This window comes from Chionomys nivalis, chromosome 1, assembly GCF_950005125.1.
Source record: "Chionomys nivalis chromosome 1, mChiNiv1.1, whole genome shotgun sequence".
Taxonomy (NCBI): Eukaryota; Metazoa; Chordata; class Mammalia; order Rodentia; family Cricetidae; genus Chionomys; species Chionomys nivalis.
The window spans coordinates 66,665,541-66,683,375 of NC_080086.1; the positions used below are offsets into that span (position 1 = coordinate 66,665,541).

General features: G+C 53.0%; 2 protein-coding genes across 5 annotated transcripts in view; one reads left to right on the forward strand and one right to left on the reverse strand.

Annotated features, from left to right (window-relative positions):
* The window catches only part of Sfxn5 (sideroflexin 5), a 121,215-nt gene that overhangs the window by 6,248 nt on the left and 97,132 nt on the right, over window positions 1-17,835 (reverse strand). Inside the window, exons 12-13 of one of the 2 annotated variants that reach the window (XM_057778260.1) lie at window positions 17,478-17,563; window positions 11,535-11,652 (exon numbers count right to left, since the gene is read on the reverse strand). In XM_057778260.1, coding sequence (XP_057634243.1) covers window positions 11,535-11,652; window positions 17,478-17,563 — 204 coding nt within the window. The remainder of the gene's footprint in view (window positions 1-11,534; window positions 11,653-17,477; window positions 17,564-17,835) is intronic. The other variant, XM_057779024.1, reaches the window with a different exon arrangement.
* Window positions 33-16,539, forward strand: LOC130880674 (uncharacterized). 3 transcript variants are annotated; one of them, XM_057781765.1, is made up of 5 exons: window positions 33-390; window positions 11,170-11,220; window positions 11,819-11,975; window positions 13,422-13,487; window positions 14,610-16,539. In XM_057781765.1, exons 1-5 carry the CDS (start codon window positions 317-319, stop codon window positions 14,799-14,801), a joined length of 540 nt encoding a protein of 179 aa, XP_057637748.1. In that variant the 5' UTR covers window positions 33-316; the 3' UTR covers window positions 14,802-16,539. The 3 variants fall into 3 exon arrangements, with proteins under 3 accessions (XP_057637748.1, XP_057636142.1, XP_057636964.1); XM_057780159.1 differs by lacking the exon at window positions 13,422-13,487 and having other exon boundaries at window positions 14,829-16,539; XM_057780981.1 differs by lacking the exons at window positions 11,170-11,220; window positions 13,422-13,487 and having other exon boundaries at window positions 14,829-16,539.

Consider the following 17,835-nt stretch of genomic DNA (forward strand, 5'->3'; position numbering starts at 1 on the left):
CACCAGGTAGAATGGAAACAAGTGTGGGGAGAAGCAGGCAGTGCAAGCCTCCTAGGGGAGGTGGTCCAGGCACTCGGGATTAGGGTCTTGGGGACAGAGCGGCGATTCCTGCTCATTTTCATTCAGTGTGGGCACATGTTCACATTAGCCAACTCCACACGCTCATGCTGGGTGAACGGTGATGGACAGGGCCAGCCCACTGCCCCAGAGAAGCTGGAAGTCTAAGGGAGGAGTCAGAAAGTGAAAGCAGATGGATTCCTGAGAGACAAGCAAAGTACCATGGAAACTGGGGAGGGCCTTGGGGTTACCATGTGTGATGAAGAAACAAGGAAGGGAGGCTTCTCAGAGGAGGTGGGCCTGGAAGAGAATGGAGGATCTGGATAAGAGAAGGTAGGCAATACTTGCTCAGTTAAGGGGAAGAAACCAGCTGGCCAGTCAGCGTGCCTTGTGGGAAGGAAGAAGAGCAGGGGTGGTCACGGGGACATCAGATGTCAGCCTAGGACAGGCAAGGAGGCATCTTAGACTACCTGGAGGTGTCAGTCATTATCTAAGAGAATCAGGGAGCTATGGGAGGATTGTGAGCAGGAACAGGCAACCCAGATTTCAGAAAGGCCTCTCTGGCCATGGCAGGGTGGGGGGAGGGGGAGGGAGAGCAAGGGGGCAAGGGAGCCTCCCAGAGGAGCAGCTGTTGGAACCAGAAAGTTCTTAGGTCCTGCCTTCTGATGCTGTCCACGGAGGCAGGAGGAAGAGTGTGCCAAGGAGCCTTTCTGAAGATGACATCTACAGAGTTGATGACCAATTGCATGTGGGGGTGAGAGGGAGGTGTCGAGGATGACTGGGCTGGGCGCTGGATGACTCCTAATTCTAGCTCGGGAGCTGCGGTGGTGGTGGAGGTGGAGGTGGTGGTGGTGATACCATTCTCAGAGGCAAGGAATCTGGGCAAGGGGTGGGCTGGCCATGCAGAGGCTGGGGTGCCTGTGGGTCTTCTGGGTGGACCGGCCTGAGCAGCAGATGGGCCCAGGGTTCTGGGCTCTGGGCAAGAGGGAGCCGGATGTGTGTGCACAGCCAGCGCCTCCAGAGTGGGGGAGCTTGCCCGGGAGAGCAGATGGAGGGGAACAGGCACATTCGAGGGGTGGGGAAGGGAATGAGGCGGCCAGCACAAGCAGCTGAACAGTGGCATAGGGTACCCAGACACCCCAAGGCCCTCAGTACCAAGTGAATGATGTCTCACAGTGGTGCCTGTGATGGCCTTGCCCCTAGTAGCTAGATTGTGGAACCTCCTCAAACGGAGACTTCCCAGTGCCAACTCAGTGCTGACCTTGGGGGCATGTAGTCCTACTTCCTTTCTGAGGCAAGTCAGTCAGCCATCTGTGAGGACCCCTCTCGTTCTTTGGCCATGGCCAGGTTTGGGGCCAATGATCTACCATCTCCAGATCTCATGTGTATGGAGACCACTGAGGGCCTCACCATTGGGCTCAATTGGGGGAAGCCAGGACAAGGACCCCAGCACCCCCTATGTCAACAGGCCACCGTTTCCTCCTCTTTTCTATAACCAAGTGTACTTCTAATAGGTCACCTTTCTGAGATGAAGGCAGGAAGGCAAGGTTCTCCAAAAGAATTTTTCCAGGCTCTGCCTGGCAGTGTCGTCTAAACCTGTGGTTTATGGTCAGACACTACAGGTTTTCCAGTTACCCTCACCAGCTCCAGGACCTCCCAACTCCCCAGAGCAAAGTGCTGCTCCTTGTTTTAAGGACTCCTCTGCTGCTGGGCAGGACTGAGAGGTAGGAAGCAATAATTCGCCTTTATATACCACATTGGAAACGGCACAGTGGCCACAGTAGCTGGCAGATGGGGCTGCGGCGGGATGGAGAGATGAAGGCTCAGAGAGGCATAGGTACAGTCAGAAGGACACCAGCATCAGAGCCCAGGGGGTTGGCCTGAGAAGGCTGGGACTTGGCTATACCCACAAGGCAACTCCCCCAGGCTCCAGGGAGATGGGATAGTGCTGAACAGCCACGGGAAAGAGATCACCCGGCTTCAGACTGTTGGCTGAGGCAACCAGGAATCTGTGTGTCTAACCTGGTGGGATCCTTCAAGCCCAGGCGGGTAGAGCTGAATGGAGGCCCTCATAGAAAAGTGTCTGGAAAAAGGTACAGAGCCTCTGAGAGCAGGAGCTGCAGGGACCATGGAGGACGCTGACAGTACTGCTCAGTACATGCTGGCTGGTACCTCTTGCCCCAGAACCTGTGATGCCATGAATATGTCCAGCCTGCCATGAATAAACACTACCACTCGGCTGGGCCTGCTTAATCAGCCCCATCTCCATCCTGCAGACCAAGTTTAAACCACAAAACCCCTCTAAGGAGATGCCCCCAAGTGCAGAGTACCGTGTCCAGTATCTCCCCCAAATACCCCAAGGCCTAGCCAGCTCCAGAGCCCTCTTCCCTACAGCTTTCCTTCATGGCCTGGGAAGGGTTAACCTTGAGTTATTTGCAGCCAGACACCCTGTGTTGGGGTGGGGGCCAGGAGTCAGGAATGCACTGGGGGCACCTCTGCCTCCCAGCCTGGGAGCACACACACCTGCAGCCGGCCCAGTGGATAGTTTACATATTTGAACCTGGAGCTAAGGTGCAGAGACATAAACAGGAAACTGGATCCCCCAGCCGTGCCCCACTCTCAAGGGCTTTTCCCTATTACAAAGCTCTCCCTCCTCCTGCCTCTGCTGCTGTGGCAGGCTTTTCTACCTCCTTTTCAAAGAGAAGGGCAGAGGGGTGGGACATTCAGCCTGACCCTGTGACACAGCCTAAAGCCACTTCCGTGCCTGCCCAGGGGTCTGGGCCTCTGAGGCAGGCAGGTGGCATAGCACTTGACATAGGTTCCCAAAGCCTGGCTGGTCCACCAGGCAGCCAAATCCCACTTTTCTAACCAGGACTGAGCTAACCTCAGGTTCTGCTCATATACACACTGCACATTGGAGAGTCTTTGAAGGGCCAGGGTAAACTGGGATACAGGAGTACCTGAGGCCTGAGCTTGGACCCCTGAGTGCCTGGGTTAGGCCTCTGGTACCCATGACTGCCCCCAACAATCTTCCTAATGGAGGCCACACTCCAGCTAGGCATGGGGGCACATGCCTATCAGCCCAGTACTTGGGAGGTAGAGACGGGAGGATTGAGAATCTAGGCCAGCCTGGTCTACACAGCAAGATTCTGTCTTAAACAAAACAAAACCAAACTCCTTGACTCCAGACTCAGCAGAACTACCTCCCAGCCTGTCCCTTCCAGAACCTTATAGTGCACCTGTCAAATTTGGTGGAGAAGCTTGGGTAGGCAAAACTTCTACCGAGTGAAGAGCATGTCTGGCCTACTCAAGGCCTCTTGGGGCTTTCTCTGGGTTCGTTGGATGCTCTGCTCTTGAGGTATGAGTCTAGGCTATATCTGCCTTCTCCTGGAGGGGTCCCCTGATCTCACCACACCCCAGGCCTTAAGTACCCTTGTTTTTATCTTCTTCACATCTCTGGTGAAACCTAAGTCAGGGAGGAGACAGATTACAGCTTCCACATCCACACCACAGAGAGCCTCTCAAGATGGCTCGATATTCCAACTCAATCAAACTGAACTAAAGCCCCCCCCCCCCCAACATGGGGCTCTTCCTCTGAACTTTGTAGACCCAGCAAGTACCCCAAGCCCCATCCTCATTTCAGAACTTTACACTGTTCCTGGGTGCCCTCTGGTGGACTGACCTGAGTCTCTCTCCATGTCTCCTCAGCCTTGAGGACTCAGTTTCCCCACATATACGGTAGGGAAATTTTTCTAGGACAAAGATAACAGCTAGAAGTGGGTGGGAGAGTCTTAGGAGGGGGTAAGAAACTCACATGATGCTGTGGAGAAATGGCGAGGTCTTGACCATCCTGCCCAGCCCTAGTCAATAACTCCTCTTTCAGAGCTGGGCCCTCGCTGCAGTAGGCAAGCTCCAACACTTTTTTCTCTTAGTGCTTTGCACTCTGTGGAAGTTTTGCCCAGCTAAGCCTACACTCCATCTTGAAACTTTCTAGAAGGTTCTGGGAGGGAGACCTGGGAAGGACAGGTTGGGAGGTGGCTTTCCTGAAGCCTGTCATTGAGAATATGTGCGTACTGGTGTGTATGCACGTGTGTGGGCCTGTATGCATGCATGGGTTAGGATGGGGGTGTGGGGAACAGCAATATGACAGGTGGCGTTGGCGTTCCTGGGATCCAAGTGGCTTTGCCATCCCCGTTTGTCCCTCCTGGGGGGTCCTGTGGGCAAATTCCAAGAAAGCAGCGGGCAGGGAGGCGGCAGATTTCTGAGCAAAAATAGCCTGCTTCGGTGTTCAGTGGGGATTGATTAAAGCAGCAAACGAGAGAAAAACCCCAAACAAACATCTCTAAGCAAAGATGGATGTGAGACTGGCGGGCAAGAGGGACAATACTCTAGGGACAGTGGAAGGTACTGCGGACACAGGAGGGACACAGTGCCCGCTAGGCATTGTTGTCTGTCTTGTTTTGGTCCTGGAAGAACAGAAGAAGCAGGAGGCAACAGCCTCAAGGTGAGTCAAAATGTCAGGTGGTGACAGAATTGGGTTCTCAGCCTTACATGGAGGGAGTGAGATGCTCTGTCCTAAGGCTGGAAATTGGGACCACAGCCTACATGTTTGAGGCAGAATAGATCCTGAACAGCGAGAAAAATGTCCCAGGGACAAGGCATTCTAGAAGATTCCCAACTCTTCCCTCAAATTTGTTCTCAGAGAATGGGAGACAGACTGGGGAAGGCAGTGGCTTCTGATGTGTCCCGCTGCTTAGCCAAGCGGGTCACCAGTGCTACCACCTTCTGCAGGGATGACGAAGGTAGAAAGAGTGGTTCTAGTACCCACAAGAGGAGCACATTCTTACCTGGGGGGTACATCTTTGTTTCTTTTCTCTGAAAACTATAGAGGGACGAGAAGAGGTGAGGAGTAGGGACTGAGTAGGGACTGAATGTGGCCCTAAGAATTACTTCAGAGTCCCAAGTTGGGAGACTTGCATATAGTGCTGAGGACAGCAGAAGTACTTCAGCCTTCTTCCCATCATGCCTTGGCCCCAGGGGCAGTCTAGAGCTGAGCTGGGGAGCAGTTAGGCTGCTGGGGGATTGGCAGGGCTGATTGACGCCTTTTATTCCAGTGAAGGTGTTCAGCAAAAGCTAGAGACAGGGGAGGAGGCTCCATCTGCTGAGGTGTCATTAAGGTCAAAGGCCAGGGGCCAACAAAAGACAAGCAAACAGGCCCAACGGGAAACAATCTTCTGGCTTGTGAACATGACTCCTTGCCCCCGGGAGGCCTCTGCCGCGCATCCTTCCAGGCGCATCCTTCCAGCCGCAGCTTAAACACTAGCCCTGATCCTCCTCTCCAGCCCTGCCTTTGAGTAGCTGGGAGGACAGGGCCCAGGGGACTCTAGGAAAGGCATGCTTCACAGCAGGCTAAGGGCCCTGCCCAGCCTCCTTTTGGCAATATTCAGCTCCCATTCAGAGGGCACACTCATGCTGTGAGAAAGGCAGGCGCCTAAGGATCAGCATGAGACTCAGGGGTAGCAAAGCTGCCATCCTTCTGATTCGAGCACCTGCCTCTTAGTTTCACTTCCAGGTTCCCACAGGGCAGAGACTGGAAGAAACTTAGTTCTAATACTTGCCTTTCGACTGAGGTCTTAACTGGGGCCATATAAGGTTCAAGCTGAGAAAAGCCAACCAGAGGACAGCAGGGAGGCCCAAGGGTACAGGACAGGCCAGTACAATTCCCCTGCCACACACATCTAGAGACAGGGCTGAGCCTCAGTTGCCCCCCACCCCACCCCCCACTAGTCCCCAGACAAGCCCCGCCTTCTTCTGTGGACACATTTCAACCTCACCAAATCGGCTAATTATTGACAGTTGGTGAAGAGGAGATTTCACTTTTTCCTCCTGTTAAACTGCTCCTAATTAGCTCCCTGTCACCAAGCCGGCGCCCGCCCGCTGCAGTCCCCCGTTCACAGCGCCTCATTAACCTTTCGCTCCTCTCCTGCCGCCTGCCAACAAGATGAGGACAAAACCAGATTGTGGAACAATAGCTCCCGCTCATACAGCAGCCCCATCCCCTAGCCCCTGAGCTCCCCGGGAGCAGAGGGGGAGGGGAGAACCTGGATATGGGGAGTCCCAGAGGACTCGAGGAATTAAGAAAGACAGAGGCTAGGGTGAGGGAGGCTTGGCCAGGGCACTGCTTCTTGTTCCCTGGGAGAGCCAAGGTTCATTAAACCGTTGGGTTGGATACATTCCCAGGTAGAGGACACCCACTGTCATTGCCCAGGCCAGACTCCGGTGACAGCCAAGCCCATGGACCCAGAGACTGGACTCTGGATGATCCTAAGAGAGTCTAAGACACCAGTGTAGACTGCAGATGTGCAGAAAGATGGAGGTGGCTACATTTGCCTTGTTCAGAGGCCTAATATTCACAATGGACAGGGCCTGAAAGGCCACTCTAAATCAGGACCTTTTCAACTAGGGAGCCCTCCATAACCTACCCTATCTCAAGGAGCCCTGGAGTGAGTGAGCCACAGCACAGCCCCTGGCTTGACCTCCATCATAATTCCCACCCTCATATGACTTTATTTCAGATTTTTTTTTTTTGAGACAAGGTTTTATGTAGCCCAAACTGGGTGCAAATTCACTGTGTAGCCAAGGATGGCTTTTTTTTTTTTTTTTTGACCCAGAATTCCCCTGTGTGATCCTAACTGGCCCACAACTTCCTATGTAGATCAACCTGGCCCTGAATTTGTGGGGATCCCCTCCTTCTGCCTCCCAATAGGAGGAATTACATGTATGAGACACCACAGCCAGGAACATTCAGTTACTAACTTTGTTTCAACACCAGAATACCTGCTTCTGGAGATTAGAAGACTGTCCCAGTCACAAGAGAGTAGCCTCGTCTTCATGGGAGACCGTGGGGCATCTTATTCTAGGGACACCACCATCTAGCCAGTGCTCCACTGAACCCTCACCCTCCTGGTCAAAGAGAAGATCCTGTTCTCCCTGTCCAGTCGGTGAGTTGAGGCCCAGCAGGAGGACAGACCTAGTTCCCATACCCAAGTTCAGAGCTTATTCCAGCTCCCTCCTGATGGCTCCGAGAAGCCTCCACCCGGCCTAGTTCTGTGTCAGAAAACAAAGAAGGAGCCCACTGAGGTCCTGGAGATGTGAGGGTAGATGCCCTAGGAAAGGCAGGAGTTTTGTTCTGCTGATAGATAAACAGTGGGCAGTCTAGGGCACATACTTGGTTCCCCTTCCTTCTTCCCTCCCTCCCTCCCTCCCTCCCTCCCTCCCTCCCTCCCTCCCTCCCTCCCTCCCTTCTTTCTTTCTTTATCTTTTTTTTTTTTTTTTTTTTTTGAGACAAGGTTTCTCTGTAGCTTTGGAGCCTGTCCTGCTAGGTCTGGTAGACTAGGTTGGCCTCAAACTCACAGAGATCCGCCTGCCTCTGCCGCCCGAGTGCTGGGATTAAAGGCGTGCGCCACCATCGCCTGGCCTTGCTTTCTCTTATAGTAGGGTGTGGGCAGGCTGGAGAGGGTAACAGAATCCTGTCTGGGAAAGTTGCCTCTCTTATGACCAACATGGACCTTGGACAACACACTTAACCTCAAGCTGCCTCAGGGCCCTCCTTTGTAAACAGGAAAACTTCCTTTGCTGTTTCCACCCCTACGCTCCCTCCCAGCTCCTCCTCCCCTGTGCTCACCCTTGGCTCTCCTGAATCCACTCTGTGGGTTCACTCCCTACCTCTGGTTGATCTTGACCTTCCTTTCTCCCACATCTCCTCCTCAGTCCTTTCAATGCACCAAACAAAAGGACAGATAGTAGGTACAAGACACCCCAAGACCAAGTTCTCAGTACAAAGGAGATTTATTTGTCCCAGAGGGGCAGAGGGCAGGGGTAAGTGACAAAGACAGGAGAGAGGGGACAAGGGAGAAGGGGAAAGAACCAAAGGAGAGGGGAAGGGATATTTATCCCAGAGGGACAAAGGACTGCCCCTGGATAGAGAGGAGACAGCCTGGCCCATAGGCAAACGACAAAGGTAAAGGCAAAAGGGGAAACCCTGTGTTACGATGAGGTGTTTAATTTTCATTGGGCATCTTAATTAGGGCAGTCAAAGGAGGGCTTTTGATAGCTGGACCTTGGTAATCAGCCTCAGGAGGAGGAGGTGGCCAAATAAGGGAATGGACCTTGGTGGATAGCTTTAGGAATGAAATTTTTTAGCAAGGCAAAGGGAATGGGGGAAGGGCAAGGCCTGCCAGAGCCACATTTGCCATGCTCAGGCTGGCTAGAATCCCTTCACCAAAGGTTCCTTGTCTCCAGCCAAATCTCTCCCCAGAGCTGTCAATGACCTCTGACTGACTAGGTAACATCTCTTGATACTCGAAGAACTTAAAACACAAGGCAAGCAGAGAGCTAACATGCAACCTTGAGTCAAGGTAGCTATAATTACTATTGGCATATGATGCCATTTCAATAAACAGAAACACTCATTTGAGAAGAGCAAAGCTCTCTCCCAGGCATGGAAGGGGAAATAAAGCTCTTCCTCAAGCTCTGGGGTTGGAGAGTCGGCCACCACACCAGCCACAGCAAGCTAACCATCCACGGCACCAGCTCCTGAGCTTGGTCTCCAAGTCCCCTACTTAATTAATTAGTACTTCAGCGATGGCTTCTGTTGACAACCCTGGTGATTTTTGGCAAGGCTGGGTCAGCTCAAGCAAGTCCAGACTCATATGGTAAATTCCCCTGGCTTCTGGGATGTGAGACTTGATCCCTGCACTGCAGAAACAGGACCTCGTTAGAATTAATTGGGAAGGTGAACGGAAGAGTGAGGGCCTTCCAACCAGTGGCTGATGGCTTTGGTACCTTGGGTGGCAGGCAGGCCTCAAGATACTCTATAATATCCAGGTTGGCCTGCACCCTGCTGGGGAAGGCGTAGCTGAGCAGAGAGCTCTGAAGAGCATGTTACTGCCCTCCCTTCTGAAGGCCAAAAGACCTCATGCAATTCTTCCCAACCTCTAAGAGGTTTGGGTTGTAGTAAGATGAATTTGGCCAGACTCCTGGAAGCACTACATGTACATCTACTTGGGCAGGCAAGGGGGACAGAGGAGTCTGCACCTTGACTAGAGCCTCTTGGAGCAGCGGACTGGACCCCTATTTGTACTGGGGTATAGCCTGTTGAGCGTCCCCTCATATCAACTTGCTGAGCTTCTGTGACTGGGGGCTGGACCAGCAGACCCAGGATGATGATATGTGAAATGAGCCTTTCTAGCTGGGACAGCTCTGATTTGGTGATCTGGGGATTTTCTGTTGTGGATCCTCTCCACAGGCAGAACTTCCAGCACAGTGCTACCCTCAGAGACCTCAGAATGACCTCTGCCCAGTCTCCAGGGCTGATAGGTGCCTATAGCCTTGGGCTCCACTGGGAGTTCCCAAGCTCAGCTTTCTCCGGGTTGGAAGAGCCTGCGGCACAAGGACACCAGGTTCTCAAACATGTATGCCCCAAATTCTAGGCTTGGTAGGGGACAGCGACACCAGCCTCTACACTAAGGCCCCAAGCTTCCAGTCTTCACTAACCCCCCTCAGGAACCCTGGTTTGCCCTCTGTCCCTCATCTGGGCATTCCTTGAGGCAGGGCTGCCCTAAAACCACGCATGCAGAAGCGGCCCCCTCTAGGCACAAGCTCAGCATCCACATGGGTACCACAGTGGCCTAAACAGCTGGTTCTTTGCGCTCTGGGCCCTTGCCTCTGACTTGCCATCATCTGTACTCTTCACCTACAATTGCACCTGCCATCTGCCCACCCTCTCCACCAGATACCCGGAGCACAGGGCTTGTCTCTGCCAAGGCTGGTCCCTTGGTCTGCATGCTAGTCCTTTTCTCTCATGGATTTTGCTCTTTCCCTGAAGGCCTCTGTTCTCTCCTGGTGTTTCCATTTTGAATGCATGCAAGTCTTTCTCCCTCCCATTTTCTTTCTTTCTTTCTTTCTTTCTTTCTTTCTTTCTTTCTTTCTTTCTTTTCTTTTTTGGGGGGCGGTTTGAGACAGGGTTTCTCTGTGTAGCTTTGGAGCCTGTCCTGGCACTTGCTCTGTAGACCATGTTGGTCTTGAACTCACAGAGATCTGCCTGCCTCTGCCTCCTGGGTACTAGAATTAAAAGTGTGCACCATCACTGTCTGGCTCCCATTTTCAAAAAAACAAATAAAAGCTCTAGAGGTCTGTTGAAGCTCACTCCACCCCCACCCCACCCCTGCATCTAGCCACACACTTCACCACTGGGGTCAAGGTTTGCTTTTATAGTGTAAGGACAAGGGGCACTACTCTCTAACTTCATGGACATCCCGATCTCAGTGAGCCTGGCTCTGCCCTTGCCTGGTGGCCTCGATCCTGTTCCAGTGTCCTGACTGTAGACTTGGAGCCAGCACCCCACAGGGCACCTCTGCTGACACGGTGCACAGGTTCCTCCCACCCACAGGTCGAACTGACTCAACTCTCTGCCCTCCATCGACCCTCCCCTCTCCCATCTCCATCCTGTGACAGCATGGCTACATCTGCCTTCTGGTTTCAAAATCAGAAAGCCAGGCACACATCCTGCAGGCTCCCTTCCCCTCCCAGCACATGCGGCTGCCCCACTCTCACAATGGCCCTGCTTCTCAATGCCCACTGCCAACAGCCTGGTCCAAGCCGCCATCATCTCTCACTGGACGCCCGCCACAGCTTCCTGATGGTTCCCTCTCCAGAGTTCCAACTCAGCTTCATGAAGCAGCCATGGAGACCATCCGTTCGCAATCAAGAATCCTTTGTGCGGCCCTATGGAAGCCATCTCCCCTGTGCTTCAGCCTTCAAGTTCCCAACATCCCCCAGGGTCATCGGGCTTTACCTGGTTTACCTCATCTCTTCCCACTATTGCTCATAGGGCAGACTTCACACAGGTATCCAATGTCACATATTGCCTTACCTCAGAACCTTCATACCAACTGGTCCCTAGCCTGTGTGTTCTCAAAGTCCCTGCTCAGTGGGCCAACTCCAACCCAGTTTCCGGGCCCCAGGGAAGAACCACTTCCCTTCAGGTTCTGTTTGCTCAGCTGCCTCTTTCTACCCACCCTGACCTTCTTTGAACTTCGTTTGCTATTCCAGATCATCCTCGTGTTGCTGCCTGATAGCAGTCTTTGAGAGGTCTAAGTCTGGGTCAGTCTCAGTCCTTGTTTTTCCTTTATGTATTATTATTACTACTATTATTTAAGAAAGACTCTCACTCTGTAGCTTAGGCTGGTTTCCAACCGACTTCGTAGCTCAAGCTGGCCTCAGACTCACAGCAGTCCGGCTGCCTCATTTCCTCCACCCCACACAGCCACTGCCTAAAATGTTGGGATTACAGACATGAGCCATCACACCTGGCTTCATTTCTCACCACCCAGCCTGGCTCAGTACTGGCAGTCAGTACAGGTTAAGTCTTTGTTAATAAATGGCTCCTTCCTGCCCTGCCCTTTACCCCCACTGACCTCTGACATCTGCGGGAAAAGGCTGATGGCCAGTGGCAGGGCCAGGCCGAAGGCTGCCAGGCACACAAGGCTCTGCACAGGCAAGAGTAGCCGCGGGCGTGCCTGCAGGAGAGCTGTCCTGTGGAGAGAAGGAGGGCCATGTGAGGTGCACAGCCAGGCTGGATGACCATGGGCTGCCAACCTGGGCCCCAAGCTACCTCAGCCCAGCTCATCTCTAGCTAAGCAGAAGAGTGAACACGATCTTTGGGGCCCTCACTAATCATCACTGCTTTTCCCACACCCAGCTTTGAAGGACATGGCCGGACCCAGCAAGGAACCCTCAGCTACTTGAATCATAAACAAGTTCTTACAGGGGGATACCCATCCACAATGGTCTGGCCCTGTGCGTGGGGGGGAGTGAGGAGCAGAAGAGACTGTCATGCCTGGCTCCTGGAGAAACACGTGAGTATGTGAGATGGCCTTTGGATGAACTCAACAGCAGGAAAGCCCCAGTATATGCCATCTGGGGGAAAACACAAAATATACTGTGTACATACACACATGTGCGTACACACACATGCATGTGATCAGGAGAGACACATGAGAACGGAAGACATTCCATTGACTACCGCGTCCATCCAAGAGCCATGGGGAGGGCAGGCATGGCTGAAGGTAACTGCAGGAGCTGCCTGGACTCTTGGGGTTACTATTATCCTGAGTTGCTGCTAGCTCCTGACTTCAGGATCCTTTGAACAGCTACACCCCCAAACATGGTGCAGTTGTCACCCACTCCCTATGGCAGGTTTTGGGGGGCTGGTTGCTGAGCAGGAGAGGAGTATGAAAAACTTCCCTTCGATGTGCTAAGCTTGAGTGATTTCTTGAGACAGAGTGGGGGGCCACCCTAGCAGACGAACACCTATTCACCACACTTACCAGGAACCACCGTTTGGCAATGACATTCCACCCATGGAGACCAGGCAATTCCACAGGATGAATACCTGGATCATCTGCTAGAGATATTAGGTGGGCACTAAACCTGACCTCAGTGGCCACAGCAGCCTCACACGACCAGCCCGAGTGAGAGAGGTACAACAGGAGCTCTTACCCTCCTCCACTGGAGCAGGGCTGGTCCCAGTCATAAAGGAGAGGCCCTTGCTGTACACGGTCTAGATCTTAAGTGTCTCCAAACTGCCACACTTTAAAGGTTTGGTCTCTAGTGTGACCGTGCTGGGAGACGGCAGAAACTAAAGCGCTAGGGTATGTGGGTCTTCAAGAGCATAAGGGACTTCCAGGCCCTCTCCTGCCGCTTCTTTCACTCTATATAAGGGATCGGGTGCTCTGCTGCCCATTCACACCAGCTTGGCCTGCAGCCCCAGGGCTAAGGCTGGGTGTCAGGCTGAATCTTCTGCAACTGAGAGCCAAAATAAACGCCTTTAATCCCAGCACTCGGGAGGCAGAGGCAGGCGGATGCCTGTGAGTTTGAGGCCAGTCTGGTCTACAGAGAGAGTTTCAAAACAGCCAGGGCTACCCAGAGAAATCCTGTCTCGGAAAAAAAAAAGTTTCCTATGTTACCTCAGATATTCAGATATTTATTCAAATAAGGGGAAACGGACTAATCCATCCCTCTGGCTCAGGGTCCCAGTGTTGGGGACAGGCAAACCGCCTGTCACCCTTCCCTTCTAAGGGCAAACTCAAAAACACCTGGCCCCCAGCAGACAGCACAGCTGGGAGCCACAGTTCTCAGATCTTTAGTGCATCCCAGAATGGTCTAGTTAAAAGTGTGACTTCCCAAGGGCTCTTGATTCCATGGGACCCTCCCTCAGCTGGCATTAGACCCAGGAACTGGCATTCAGGAATCTACAGATCACACTTCAGGGAGGCGGCTGCCTTTCCAATGTTCTCACTCAGGTGTTACCAAGACCCAACTGCTTATGGATTCCAGGCAAACGGAAAGGTCAGCCAGCTCTGCAGCAGGTAAGTGTGCAGCATCATTGCTGGTGCCCTTATGTGCACAGGGGATGGGAATCCGACAGCCCTTCTTGGCTGGCCCAGACCCCATTCTCTGTGTTCGAGGTTCAATTGCTGGGGACTGGGGTAAGGAATCTCCAAGGAATAAGAAGAGCAAGACAAAGGTGCTGAAATCAAGCTCAACACCCAGAGGAGCAGCACCCCATTATCCTTGCAGTCTGTGTTAGCCCAAGGCCTCACAGGCTTCCTCTGGAGTCACACAGGGGCTGGAATGAGGCCAAGACCAGTCCTGTAAAGCTTGTAGCTCTGATCAAGGTCTCATGCCCAGGACTCAGGGCTGTCTCCTGGTTCTGTAGTCATTCTTGGTGGCGAGAGGGTTCCTGGAGGCACAGCCCTGAGGGTCACCTAGGGCAGGGGAAGGTCTTCTGGGACTTCCTGGAAGTAATGCTGGACAAATTTCCATCCATAAAGTTTGTGGCCTTGGCTTCTCTCAAAGGAGGCTGGCTGAAGTCCCTGGAGGGCAAGTGGGTTCAGGGAGACTCAGGGTAGCACCCTTTGGGAAGCCAGGGGAGTCTGGTCCAGAGCCCCCAAGAGAACACACAGCAGGATGGGGGGAAGGGAGAAGAGGGAAATGGCAGGCAGGGATTGGAAAGGCAGCTGGGGAGTTAAAATATGCAGATGGAGAGATGTGCGAATGCCTGGAAAAAGGAAAGACCCGGATCACAGGCAGCGAAGGAGCTGGAGCAGCGGACTCGGGCATCTACCATGGATGGGACGAGGACCCCCATCCAGCTTCCCCCTACCCAGGTGCACTTTTCAGTGTATCCTGAGCCAGGGTTGCAGGGCTTGGGAGCAAACTATAGCCTTTCTGTCCCTACACCAAAGCCTGTCTCTGTGATGATGGATTACATCTGTGGCCTCCCAGCCCTGGATCTGAACCCAACTTCTGGCTGGTAGGGGCTACAGGGAAGGTAAGGAGTATGAGGTTTGGGTGTGTGCAGGAAAGGAGAGAGGATGCTTCCAGCATAGGTGGAGGTCCCTCAGTTTCACACTTCAGACTTCTTTTCATCTCAGGGGCAAGGAAAATGGAGCGCACAGGCAGTTTTTCCCACCTCTGTCTAATCCTAGCTGGCGGCCCAGGCTCCAGACCCCAGTGCTCCTGCCAGAGAGGATAGACTGAGGCCAGAGGCAAGCAAGGCAGGTCCCACCCCGCTGCCACACAACAGCTGGTCCTCCCCAGCCCCCGTGGCTGTGCATTCCTTCAGCACTTGCTGCGCAGCCCTACTTGGCGCTCCATTAATTTGCAAGTCTGCTTTGTAAGTGTTCTTTTGTCTTTCCTATCCCTAGCTGTCCAGACTTCCCCACCCAACCTGGCTCCAGAGGGTGAGGGGACCCCTCCCACCAGCCCTGAAGTCTTCCACCAAAGAACTCTGGGCAGCAGAGCACCACTCCACAGGAAAGAGAGGCTGGATGGTGCCAGATGCCAAGCGTGGAGGAACAGGAAGACAACAGCATCCTCGCTTTCTATGTGGGAAACTGAGGCTGGAAAAGCATGCTTTCCTGTTAGAAGTCTCAGCTGACCCCGCCTCTCCCGTCATCCAGTCCCATGGTTTTATAGTGGGTGTGAGATTAATAAATCTTTGCACGTACAAACTGAATCTTATCTATCTTCATATTCTCGAGGGAACTGGGACTGGACTTTTCTCCCTCAAAATCATCCCAGGAGCCCCCAGAAAGGATCAACTACTTTCTAAGCTGCATGGGGGGGGGCAGACTACTGACTTCTTATTAGCCTACCCTGGAGCTTCCTTAGCGGATGGAAGAGGCGGTCATGCAGCACTCCAGACACTAGGTTGGGAAGGGCGCACAGCCAAAATAATCCTCATGCCACCTCCCATAACTCCTAAACCAATGCAAGCCGGCAAAGCAACGGCCTGCCAACTCTCCTTCAACTCTTTACAGACTCCGTTCCTACGCGGACTGGAAGCATCACAGATCATGTTCCTCTCCAGAAAACTTCTGCCAAAGGACGAGCCTCTGGCTGGCCTTGGCGGAACCAGTTTTCTACTCACTTCTGCATGAGTCTCCAGGTTCCTGTGAACTGTACTGAGGGTGCCTGATACTCAGACAGGGATGAGGTTTGGAGCTTTGGGGCCTGCTCCTGCTGTCTGCAATGGATTAGCCTAGTTTATCCCAGCAAGCCATGTTCTCTCAGGCCATAAAACCCAGAGTCAGGGTTTCTGGATTCCTCGGCTGCTTGATGACAGCAGACTGGCCAGGTGAGACCCCATTCTCCCTCAGCAGCTTTTCCTGAGCCTTAGATAGCAGCGAGTCCCAGGCTTTGCTGGTTTCCACTGTCCTTTGATGCCTATGTGTCTAAGATCTACCTGATCTGCCAGGTGAGGGCTCCGTCCCACCAGATTTGCACAAGTGACAGGTGACTAACATCCTCCATGCTCCCCCCACCCCCAGGCTTCAGCACTGAAGAAAACCATACCCGCTTCACCTGCTCCTGGCCTACATGTCTGTACTTGCAGTCACTGGTATTTGGGGACAGCCTTAGTTCAGGGCTTATACGCAAGGCCGGGACACAAAGGATTACCCTCCTCAAATCTACTTTCGTTCTTGCTTATTTGTTGTAGGTTTCCAGACTAAACTGACTTTCTTTTCTTCCTTCCTTCCCTTCCTTTCCTCCTTTCTTAATGTGTTTTTAAAACAGGGTTTCATATATTAGCCCAGGCTGGGACTCACTATGTAGTCCAGGCTACCTTCAAACTCATGACAATCCTCCTGCTTCAGCCTTCTGAGTTCTAGGCCACCATCCCAGTTCCAGATGAATAATTTTCAATCTCAGTGCTCAGATACAGAGGGTCTCTCTGATGGACTAGAGGGTCTCTCTGATGGGCACACAGGACCCTCATTCCTTTGCCTCAATGGGCAATGCTTTCCTTCAAGCAAGCTGGGTCCTAGGGGGTCCCCACAAGGCAGGTGTCCAAAAGAAAGAGGTGACCACCTGCTTAACAGCACATGCATGTACCGACCAGGCTCTGTGCCTCTAGGTCCCTCCACCCAGGGCCCATCCCTGTCCTCACCAGGCCTGCTAGGCCTCTGTGTGCAGTTGGACCATGGTTCTTCCTTCCTTCCCTGCTCGGTCTTTTCCCAGCTGCACCCTGGTCTTCACCATCCTATTACGAACTCACCAGTAAAGAGGCAGAAGCCGTCCATTACGGCGTTCCCTATGTTGTGTGGACAGTGACATGAGAAATAGTTGTCTTTTGATCTCCTCTGAAGGAGCCAGGGAGATTATTATTGTTCCGGGTTTGCTTTATTTATGTTTGTTTATTTATTTATTTACTTATAGGCAGGTGTCATTATGTAGACCAAGCTGGCTTTGTACTCACAGAGATCCATTTGCCTCTGCCTCCTAAGTGCTTGGGCTAAAGGCACGTGCTACCACTTCCAGCCTACTTTTTGTTTTTTACTTGTTTGTTTGTTTTTTGGAGAAAAGCTCTTAACAATGTAGCTCAGGCTGGCCAGAATTCCTCACGTTCTCTCACACTCATGGATGGCAAGCCTGGTTCTTCTTCTGGTGTGAGGCACAGTCAGATTTTTGTTCCAGTTGTAAGTACAGACTCAGTCTGGTTGAAAATCTAGGCTTCCGGTCTCAGACTGTCCTCACGATAGGCTGAGGCTACTCACTAACAGACCATGTGCACGTGTCCACACCCTCACACTCACAGCTCACACAGGTTCCCTCCAAAACTGCCAGCTACCCTGCCTCCTCTTGCCAAGGCAGAACCACGCTTATCCATGGGCAACCTGGTGGCATTGGGCACCAGCTAGTTTGCATAGGAAAAGTCGTAAGTTTCAACACCACTGTCCAGTACAGCAGCAGAGAGAGTGGGTGCTTTCCACCCCAGAAACACACCAGGTAGGCTGCCTTGGGTCCCACGGGTCACTTCCCAGCATCCCCTCTGTCCCCGCAGCCTGACTTACTTCTCCAGCATGGACATGACGATCGGGGGGAGCACCAGGATGGGCATAGGCAGGACCACACGTGTCAGTGCTGTCTCCAGCAGGGCCTGAGGATGGGGACAGGCTGGGTGAGAGGGAGGCTCCGAGCTGGGAACAGTCACTAGGGAAGCAAGTCCCACCCAGAGTCTGAGGTGTGTGCACTGCTATTCAGCACATCTGGCAGCTCACAGCAGTACACACAGAGCTGGGTCACAGATACCAGACAGTGCTGCCCCACCCCCACCCACAAGTGTTTGAAAAGAGCAGATTCTCTACATGAGGGAAGGGCAGTAGAGGACAGCCCCCCCCTCCCCAGGATGTGCAGGGATCAGGGGTTGGG